General features: G+C 59.2%; 1 protein-coding gene across 1 annotated transcript in view; it reads left to right on the forward strand.

The window, feature by feature from the left end:
• Positions 1-8,172, forward strand: part of LOC100492872 (macrophage receptor MARCO) — an 8,613-nt gene extending 441 nt beyond the window's left edge. The window contains exons 2-9 of the mRNA XM_031893522.1: positions 2,829-2,873; positions 4,316-4,414; positions 5,538-5,591; positions 5,830-5,874; positions 6,147-6,245; positions 6,664-6,684; positions 7,286-7,450; positions 7,683-8,172. Of these exons, the coding sequence (XP_031749382.1) occupies positions 5,835-5,874; positions 6,147-6,245; positions 6,664-6,684; positions 7,286-7,450; positions 7,683-7,816 (459 nt within the window). The 5' untranslated portion in view covers positions 2,829-2,873; positions 4,316-4,414; positions 5,538-5,591; positions 5,830-5,834 and the 3' untranslated portion in view covers positions 7,817-8,172. The remainder of the gene's footprint in view (positions 1-2,828; positions 2,874-4,315; positions 4,415-5,537; positions 5,592-5,829; positions 5,875-6,146; positions 6,246-6,663; positions 6,685-7,285; positions 7,451-7,682) is intronic.
• Positions 8,173-10,656: the final 2,484 nt, after the last annotated feature.

The following is a 10,656-nucleotide window of genomic DNA, read 5'->3' on the forward strand; positions in this document are numbered from 1 at the left end:
TACCAGCATCCCACCCCCCCATACCAGCATCCCACCCCATATACCAGTATCCCACCCCCCATACCAGCATCCCACCCCCATACCAGCATCCCACCCCATTATACCAGTATCCCACCCCCCCATACCAGCATCCCACCCCCATATACCAAATCCCACCCCCCATACCAGCATCCCACCCCCCCATACCAGCATCCCACCCCCCCATACCAGCATCCCACCCCCAATACCAGCATCCCACCCCCCATACCAGCATCCCACCCCCATACCAGCATCCCACCCCCCCATACCAGCATCCCACCCCCATACCAGTATCCACCCCCCATACCAGTATCCCACCCCCATACCAGTATCCCACCCCCCCATACCAGTATCCCACCCCCCAACATCCCCCCCCCATACCAGCATCCCACCCCCCCATACCAGCATCCCACCCCCCCATACCAGCATCCCACCCCCCATACCAGTATCCCACCCCCCCATACCAGCATCCCACCCCCATACCAGTATCCCACCTCCCCATACCAGTATCCCACCCCCATATACCAACATCCCACCCCCCCCCATACCAGCATCCCACCCCCATATACCAACATCCCACCCCCCCATACCAGCATCCCACCCCATACCAGTATCCCACCCCCCATACCAGCATCCCACCCCCCCATACCAGCATCCCACCCCATATACCAGTATCCCACCCCCCCATACCAGTTTCCCACCCCCCCATACCAGCATCCCACCCCCCCATACCAGCATCCCACCCCCCCCCATACCAGTATCCCACACCCCCATACCAGCATCCCACCCCCCCATACCAGCACCCACCCCCATATACCAGTATCCCACCCCCCCATACCAGTTTCCCACCCCCCCATACCAGCATCCACCCCCCATACCAGCATCCCACCCCCCCATACCAGTATCCCACCCCCCATACCAGTATCCCACCCCCCCATACCAGTTTCCCACCCCCCCATACCAGTATCCCACCCCCATACCAGCATCCCACCCCCCCCCATACCAGTATCCCACACCCCATACCAGCATCCCACCCCCCCATACCAGCATCCCACCCCAATATACCAGTATCCCACCCCCCCATACCAGTTTCCCACCCCCCCATTACCAGCATCCCACCCCCCCATACCAGCATCCCACCCCCCATACCAGTTTCCCACCCCCCATACCAGCATCCCACCCCCCCCATACCAGTATCCCACCCCCCATACCAGCATCCCACCCCCCCATACCAGCATCCCACCCCCATATACCAGTATCCCACCCCCATACCAGTTTCCCACCCACCCCTATCAGCTACCCACCCCCCCATACCAGCATCCCACCCCCATATACCAACATCCCACCCCCCCATACCAGCATCCCACCCCCATATACCAACATCCCACCCCCCCATACCAACATCCCACCCCCCATACCAGCATCCCACCCCCCCATACCAACATCCCACCCCCCATACCAACATCCCACCCCCCCATACCAGCATCCCACCCCCCCATACCAGCATCCCACCCCCCATACCAACATCCCACCCCCCCATACCAGCATCCCACCCCCCCATACCAGCATCCCACCCCCATATACCAGTATCCCACCCCCCCATACCAGCATCCCACCCCCCCATACCAGCATCCCACCCCCCCATACCAGCATCCCACCCCCATATACCAGTATCCCACCCCCCATACCAGCATCCCACCCCCCCATTTACCAGCATCCCACCCCCATCCCACCCCCCCATACCAGCATCCCCATCCCACCCCCCATACCAGCATCCCACCCCCCCATACAGCATCCCACCCCCCCCCACCCCCCATACCAGTTTCCCACCCCCCCATACCAGCATCCCATCCCCCCCCCATACCAGCATCCCACCCCCATATACCAGCATCCCACCCCCCCATACCAGCATCCCACCCCCCCATACCAGCATCCCACCCCCCCATACCAGCATCCCACCCCCATATACCAGTATCCCACCCCCATACCAGTTTCCCACCCACCCCTATCAGCTACCCATCCCCCCATACCAGTATCCCACCCCCATATACCAGTATCCCACCCCCATACCAGTTTCCCACCCACCCCTATCAGCTACCCACCCCCCCATACCAGTTTCCCACCCCCCATATCAGCTACCCACCCCCCCATACCAGTTTCCCACCCCCCATATCAGCTACCCACCCCCCATACCAGTTTCCCACCCCCCCATATCAGCTACCCACCCCCCATACCAGTATCCCACACCCCCATATCAGCTACCCACCCCCCATACCAGTTTCCCACCCCCCATATCAGCTACCCACCCCCCATACCAGTTTCCCACCCCCCATATCAGCTACCCACCCCCCATACCTACATCCACCCCCCCATACCTACATCCACCCCCCCATAACCAGCATCCCACCCCCCCATACGCAGTATCCCACCCCCCCATATCAGCATCCCACCCGCCCATAACCTACATCCCACCCCCCCATACCAGCATCCAACCCCCCGCATACCAGTATCCACCCCCCCATCTACTCCTTGGTTGCAAACAAGATATTGGGGGCCCTATAGTGTTCATGAATGTAACACTGAGGTGGGATCCGGCACTTTCCCTATTTATATGGGAGTTTTGGGGGGTTCCAAGGAACAAACCAGTGGGGGGTCCTGACCCCAATATCACTATTATTGTTGTGCTGTAGGGCCCCGGGGCCCAGAGAGCGCAGTGAGTATAGGGTCCCTATAGACTGTGCTGATATTTCGGCTTGGGGCCCCCCAGTCATTTCCGCTAATTCTACCCCAAGCTGCTCTCTGTCTCACAGGGGCCCAAGGTGAGCCTGGAGCGGCCGGACCCCCCGGAGCAAAAGGTACAATCATCCTAAGGGGGATTTGTTACTTGGGCCGAACCAGCACTGGTAAAGATGAATGTGCCCCCAGTGGCCGGGGCAAAAGGGCCTGTACCGTTTCATTCTGCCAGCACATACCTGGCCTATTGAGTTCAGCAACAGGAGCTTTCCTTTTACAGTGGGGCCACGGGGCAAATACAGAGACTTTCTGGCTGGAAGTCACGGCCAATGGACGCCTGGGCCATATTTATACTGTGCGGGGGCAGATCTGCTGGGGCCACGGGGCTCCCCCTTGGAACTGCAGGTTAAGGCTGGAAAATTTTGCGGTTAAAAGCAGCAGTTCATTTGGGGGAGGCAGTTCATTTGGGGGAGGCAGTTCATTCGGGGGCGGCAGTTCATTCGGGGGAGGCAGTTCATTCGGGGGCGGCAGTTCATTCGGGGGAGGCAGTTCATTCGGGGGCGGCAGTTCATTTGGGGGAGGCCGTTCATTTAGGGGAGGCCGTTCATTCGGGGGAGGCAGTTCATTCGGGGGAGGCAGTTCATTAGGGGGAGGCAGTTCATTCGGGGGAGGCAGTTCATTAGGGGGAGGCCGTTCATTTAGGGGAGGCAGTTCATTAGGGGGAGGCAGTTCATTTAGGGGAGGCAGTTCATTCGGGGGAGGCAGTTCATTTAGGGGAGGCAGTTCATTAGGGGGAGGCAGTTCATTCGGGGAGGCAGTTCATTAGGGGGAGGCAGATTCGGGGGAGGCAGTTCATTCGGGGGAGGCAGTTCATTTGGGGGAGGCAGTTCATTTGGGGGAGGCAGTTCATTCGGGGGAGGCAGTTCATTCAGGAGAGGCAGTTCATTCGGGGGAGGCAGTTCATTCGGGGGAGGCAGTTCATTTAGGGGAGGCAGTTCATTCGGGGGAGGCAGTTCATTTGAGGGAGAGGCAGTTCATTTGGGGGAGGCAGTTCATTCGGGGGAGGCAGTTCATTTGAGGGAGGCAGTTCATTTGGGGGAGGCCGTTCATTTAGGGGAGGCCGTTCATTCGGGGGAGGCAGTTCATTCGGGGGAGGCAGTTCATTTGAGGGAGGCAGTTCATTTGGGGGAGGCAGTTCATTTGAGGGAGGCAGTTCATTTGGGGGAGGCCGTTCATTTAGGGGAGGCCGTTCATTTAGGGGAGGCCGTTCATTTAGGGGAGGCAGTTCATTTTCGGGAGAGGCAGTTCATTCGGGAGAGGCAGTTCATTTGGGGGAGGCAGTTCATTTGGGGGAGGCAGTTCATTTGGGGGAGGCAGTTCATTTGGGGGAGGCAGTTCATTTAGGGGAGGCCGTTAGGGTCAGGTGACTGATGATGAGACATTACATGCAGTATCACTGACCATTAAATAGATGTAATTGTGAGCTCTTTGGGCCGCTGCCTGAGGGCCCTACTGTATAAATGAGACAGATGTACAGGCCTATAAACTGTCTCCTTGGTTACAGGGGATCCTGGTGAGAGAGGAGAAGCGGGTACCCCGGGCACAGCCGGTGAGCCTGGCACTGCTGGAGAGAAAGGGGAGACTGGGGAAACTGGAAGGGAAGGTAAACTGGTATCTACTAACCAAATGGGGCACAGGGGGGAATGGGGTGCTCTGTGGGCACAGGCAAAATGGGGTGCTCTGTGGGCACAGGGGGGAATGGGGTGCTCTGTGGGCACAGGGGGAATGGGGTGCTCTGTGGGCACAGGGGGAATGGGGTGCTCTGTGGGCACAGGGGGAATGGGGTGCTCTGTGGGCACAGGGGGGAATGGGGTGCTCTGTGGGCACAGGGGGAATGGGGTGCTCTGTGGGCACAGGGGGAATGGGGTGCTGTGTGGGCACAGGGAGGAATGGGGTGCTCTGTGGGCACAGGGGGGAATGGGGTGCTCTGTGGGGGCAGGGGGGAATGGGGTGCTGTGTGGGCACAGGGAGGAATGGGGTGCTCTGTGGGCACAGGGGGGAATGGGGTGCTCTGTGGGCGCAGGGGGGAATGGGGTGCTCTGTGGGCACAGGGGAAATGGGGTGCTCTGTGGGCACAGGGGGGAATGGGGTGCTCTGTGGGCGCAGGGGGGAATGGGGTGCTCTGTGGGCACAAGGGGGAATGGGGTGCTCTGTGGGCACAGGGGGAATGGGGTGCTCTGTGGGCACAGGGGGGAATGGGGTGCTCTGTGGGCACAGGGGGAATGGGGTGCTCCTGTGGGCACAGGGGGAATGGGGTGGCTCTGTGCGCACAGGGGGGAATGGGGTGCTCTGTGGGCACAAGGGGGTGCTCTGTGGCACAGGGGGGAATGGGGTGCTCTGTGGGCACAGGGGGAATGGGGTGCTCTGTGGGCACAAGGGGGGAATGGGGTGCTCTGTGGGCACAGGGGGAATGGGGTGCTCTGTGGGCACAGGGGGGAATGGGGTGCTCTGTGGGCACAGGGGGGGAAATGGGGTGCTCTGTGGGCACAGGGGGGAATGGGGTGCTCTGTGGGCACAGGGGGGAATGGGGTGCTCTGTGGGCACAGGGGGAATGGGGTGCTCTGTGGGCACAGGGGGGAATGGGGTGCTCTGTGGGCACAGGGGGGAATGGGGTGCTCTGTGGGCACAGGGGGGAATGGGGTGCTCTGTGGGCACAAGGGGCACAACTTCTGTGTTAATAAATCACGTCAGCTGGAATTTCATGGTCCTTTTTAATTGCCCCCCAGGACTGCCAGGTGCCCCGGGGAGAATTGGGGACAAAGGAGAAAAAGGAAATCAAGGTAAATCCACAGAAATGGGGGGCGGGGGGGGGCAGCTCAGTGTCACTAGGGACCCCCCCTCCTTCTCTTCCAGTCTGTCTCTCACTCTGCAGTCTGTCTCCAACTGTCTCCCCTCTATTCTTAGTGCACACTCACAGTCCCCTAGTCTGTCTCTCTCACTCACACTCACACTCAGCTTCCCTTTACCCCCCTGGCTCAGGTGCCCAACCTTTGCCTGACAGTTACCCCTCTTTCCTAGGTTCTATGGGAGATCCGGGGCAGAAAGGAGACACAGGAGAATCAGGTGAGACATCGGATATTTATCTCCGCCCCCTATGATGGGCGGAGCCAACAAAATATCCTCTTGCCCTGCCAGGGGCAGAACATCGCTGCCATGGTGCAATAAGACGTGAATACTCGATCATGCCCGGCCAATCAACATATCGGTTGGGGAGACCTGTCGGAGGGCCCCATACACGGGCAGATCAGTACCAGATTGGTCTGAGGGACCCGAAACTGCAGTGTAAATCTGCCCCTAATGCCCACCTTAATACCCCTGTCTTTCCTACTGCCCAGGGTTACCAGGGCTTCCTGGGGCCAATGGAGAGCCCGGAATGTCTGGCCCACCGGGCCCTAAAGGGGCCCCTGGAGAGAAAGGGAATCCTGGCACCCAAGGTAGGTGGAAAGGGAACCAATTATCTATGTTTTAATAACAACATGGAGCCCCCCCCCCCATGCCAAATGTTAGGGACCCCTGTAAGTAGCAGTTGTGCTGGGTCAGTAGATTCTGATCCAATAGGTGGGTTTGGGGGGCATCACCCCTAGAGTGGTACTATAACTATACCCCCCAATATACACTAACGGGGCCTTCAGGGCTCCTTGTGTCCCAGGCCCCCCAGCACCACCCACCCTGGCCAATAGGGGGCGCTATTTGGGGTGCAATATAAATAAATATACCATTGTTGGGCCAGTTGGGGGGGGGGGCCATTTTGTGTGTAGTCTCCAACTCTCTCTACAGCCCAGTGTGGCCCCCAGTCACTCTATTGGGGGGGGGCATAGAAGGCATCACTGATTTCTTTCTCTATTCCTTCAGGACAACCAGGGACACAACCAGGTAGGAGACTATCTCTTAGTTCATTCTCTGTAGGGCCCAGAGCCCAGGGTGCCATCCGCTTGTGCCCACTGGTAATGTGGCTGTGAGGGTACAGTTGGTACAGAGCGCCACTCCTAATGCCTGCCCTGCGCCTAACGCCTGCCCCGTGCCTAACGCCTAACGCCTGCCCCGCGCCTAACGCCTGCCCGCGCCTAACCTGCCTGCGCCTGCGCCTAACGCCTGCCCCGCGCCTAACGCCTGCCCCGCCCCTAACGTCTGCCCCGCGCCTAACGCCTGCCGCCTGCCCCTGCCTAACGCCTGCCCCGCGCCTAATGCCTGCCCCCCGCCTAACGCCTGCCCCGCACCTAACGCCTGCCCCGTGCAGGTGGAAGATACCAGGCTTAGAAGCATTTGTGGCCACAGTCGCTTTCTATTGGCTCATGTAAGGGGTTTAATAAGTAAATGCCCCCAGGTCTATTCCCCTTTTTTGGTGGGTGCTGTGCCTGGCTGCGCCACATAGTGGTGGTGAGTGCCAAGTGCAACTGGATGGGGGGGACAAATATCACCCACATATTTTGCACTGTTGATAAATGGGCCCTAATGTGCTTTTGCGCCTGTTTAGCGATTGTGCGGCTTGTGGGCGGGACCCATCGGGGCCGAGTGGAAATCTTTCATGGTGGCAACTGGGGTACGATCTGCGACGACAACTGGGATCTGAATGATGGGGCGGTTGTCTGCCGAATGTTGGGGTACTCCCGGGCGGTACAGGCCTTCACTGCCGGAGGAGGTGAGTTTGCACCATGGTGCCCCCAGGGGCCACTATCTGCCCATAAACTGGCATCAGGGTTGGTCAGGGGCCACGATTTCCCGTTATTTACTTACAGGGGATTAAGGGGGAGGTTTGGGGGCTTTAGCTTCTGTCCTTTGGGTGCAGGAATGGGGGGGGCAGGAATGGGGGTACAGCGACACTTGTTTTGCCCCCCATTAGGCATCCAGTAATCTCAGTGATCCCTTTGCAGGTGTCGGGAAGATCCTATTGGACGATGTGAACTGCGTCGGGTCGGAGACCAGTATCCTGCAATGTACCAAACCCAACTGGGAGGCGCACAACTGTAACCACAACGAGGATGCTGGGATTGAGTGCGGCTCCTAGGGAACCCCAGAAGTACCCCAGGGGGGCAGTACCCCAATGTAATATAAAGAGCCACATCCTAGTGTATATGGCCCCCTCACTGTCCTACACTTCCCATGATGCACCCTTACTCCCAGGGTTACTGTATTATTCTGCACCTCCCACTCACGTAGCTGTACAGATGCTTTCTGGTTACTAAGGTCAGTGACCCCCCCGGCAACCTGAAAGCAGATTCAGGACAAATAGATCGGCAGCAAAATGTCCCCAGATTCATATTAAATGTTGTTTGTTAGGTGAGTTGCCCTTTAATCGGCTGCCAGTGCCCAGAGGGGGGCTGGGGGGGGCAAGTTTCTATATAATAAAGATTTGCTACAGAACGTGCCTCTCCGTGTGTCTCGGGCAAACAAACAGCAGGAATTGATTGTGGGTTTGTTTACACTGAGCGGCCATTAATCAAACGCAATTTCTCTGCCGCTGGAGGAGGGGCTGGAACTGCAGGGACAACCTTTGCCCAATACTAATGGCTGTTCCACTGCAGCTTGTCTGGGGGGGGGGCAAATACTGACAAAGATCCTTTGCAGTCTCTTCTGCACAAAGTGATCCCTGCGACTGTCTCAATAGGAAATATCACAAACAGGTTAAGCTCCCCTTTAATCCAGTGTATTGGTTCCATTATCTACAGGGGGGTCCTAATGCCCCAGGGAAGAAACGCAAAGTACCCCCCGGCCAAATAGGGGCATCCAAGTGCGGAGGCACTACCCTGAGCTACCAGTAGGAGGCTCCACCACAGGAGGCAAAATGGAGCCATTAGCTGTATTACTGTATTCTCTCTAATACACCCCCCCATGGTTACTATTTATGGGGGGGGCAGATTATGTTGGATTCATGATCCTGATGCCCCTGGGGTAACGAGACAGAGGAAACAAAGAGGAAAGTGAGGAATTGTAGGAAAGAGGAGGAGACTGGGGCGGGGAGTAATGTAGGACAGCCCCCGAGGAGAAGGGATAGAGGGGAGGGCCCGCCCATGCAGAACAGAGAGACCCCGCCCCACAGCTGGTGCTGCCCCCTACTGCTGAATTTGCATATTTTCATTTGTACCCTGACAAACCTGTATCCTCTCAACCAATCAGGGCAGCGCTCAGGGGTCACATGGGTGTTGGTAAATCTGGCCAAATCCCCAGCAGCATCCTGAACCCATTTACCCTTCTGCTCTGAACAGCTTGTATTGTTATTGGGAGCCCCCCGGCTTAGCCCCCAGCCACAGGGGCAATTAGGCTACTGGGGGGCAGTGTAGGACATATAAACTCAGGGGCAGTATTGCTGCCCCCACTCATAGGGATAAACCCTTCTGCTGATAAATAAGCAATGGTTTCCCTTTAACCCCTCCCGGGCCGGACAGAAAGCCATTGGGGGGGTCTATTAGGGTTGTGCCTAAGCGAATGATACTGCGCCCCACAAACGGCTGCTCTGAGCTCAGGGCTGTGGGGTTAGTGAGGCTGTTGGTACCGGGGTAGGGACTGGCACAGGGTCGGGTACGGGGGGGGCACTGGTACATTCCATACTGGGAGTGAGGTTGTTAGTGGGGTCCCTCGGGGTTCTGTATTGGGGCCACTTTTATTGAACTTCATTAATGTGCAACAAACTGACACCCATTCCCCCTCCTTACACCCCCCCCCTTACACACAATGCTGCGGCCCAAGTGATCGCTTTTACCTTTCCCTAAGATCCCCCCTCCCTGCCGGCCATAATCCCCCCTCCCTGCCGGCCATAACATTAACCCCCCTCCCTGCCGGGCCATAATCCCCCCTCCCCTGCCATTAATCCCCCTCCCTGCTGGCCATTATACCCCCCTCCCTGCTGGCCATAAATCCCCCCTCCCTGCCGGCCATAATCCCCCTCCCTGCCGGCCATAACCCCCCTCCCTGCCGGCCATTATACCCCCCCTCCCCCCGGCCATAATCCCCCCTCCCTGCCGGCCCATAATCCCCCCTCCTGCCGGCCTCCCCCTCCCTGCCGCCATAATCCCCCTCCCTGCCGGCCATATCCCCCTCCCTGCCGCCATAATCCCCCCTCCCTTGCCGGCCATAATCCCCCTCCTGCCGGCCATAATCCCCCCTCCCTGCCGGCCATAATCCCCCCTCCCTGCCGGCCCCCCCCTCCCTGCCGGCCATAATCCCCCCTCCCTGCCGGCCATAATCCCCCCTCCCTGCCGCCATAATCCCCCCTCCCTGCCGCCATAATCCCCCCTCCCTGCCGGCCATTAATCCCCCTCCCTGCCTGGCCATTATACCCCCCCCTGCCGGCCATAATCCCCCCTCCCTGCCGGCCATAATCCCCCCTCCCTGCTGGCCATTATACCCCCCCCCCTGCCGCCATAATCCCCCCTCCCTGCCGGCCTAAATCCCCCCTCCCTGCCGGCCATAATCCCCCCCCCTGCTGGCCATTATACCCCCCCCCTGCCGCCATAATCCCCCTCCCTGCCGGCCATTATACCCCCCCCTGCCGGCCATAATCCCCCCTCCCGCCGGCCATAATCCCCCCTCCCTGGCGGCCATTAATACCCCCCCCCTGCGGCCATAATCCCCCCTCCTGCCGGCCATTAATCCCCCCTCCCTGCCGGCATAATCCCCCCTCCCTGCGGCCATAATCCCCCTCCCTGCTGGCCCCGGGCCATAATCCCCCCCCTGCCGGCCATTATTACCCCTCCCCGCCGCATAATCCCCCCGGCCTCCATAATCCCCCCTCCCTGCCGCCATTATACCCCCCCCCAGCCGGCCATAATCCCCCCTCCCTGCGGCCATAATCCCCCTCCTGCCGGCCATAATCCCCCCTCCCTGCCGGCCATAATAACCCCCCCCCCT

The sequence above is a fragment of the Xenopus tropicalis genome, chromosome 9 (assembly GCF_000004195.4).
Source record: "Xenopus tropicalis strain Nigerian chromosome 9, UCB_Xtro_10.0, whole genome shotgun sequence".
Classification (NCBI taxonomy): Eukaryota; Metazoa; Chordata; class Amphibia; order Anura; family Pipidae; genus Xenopus; species Xenopus tropicalis.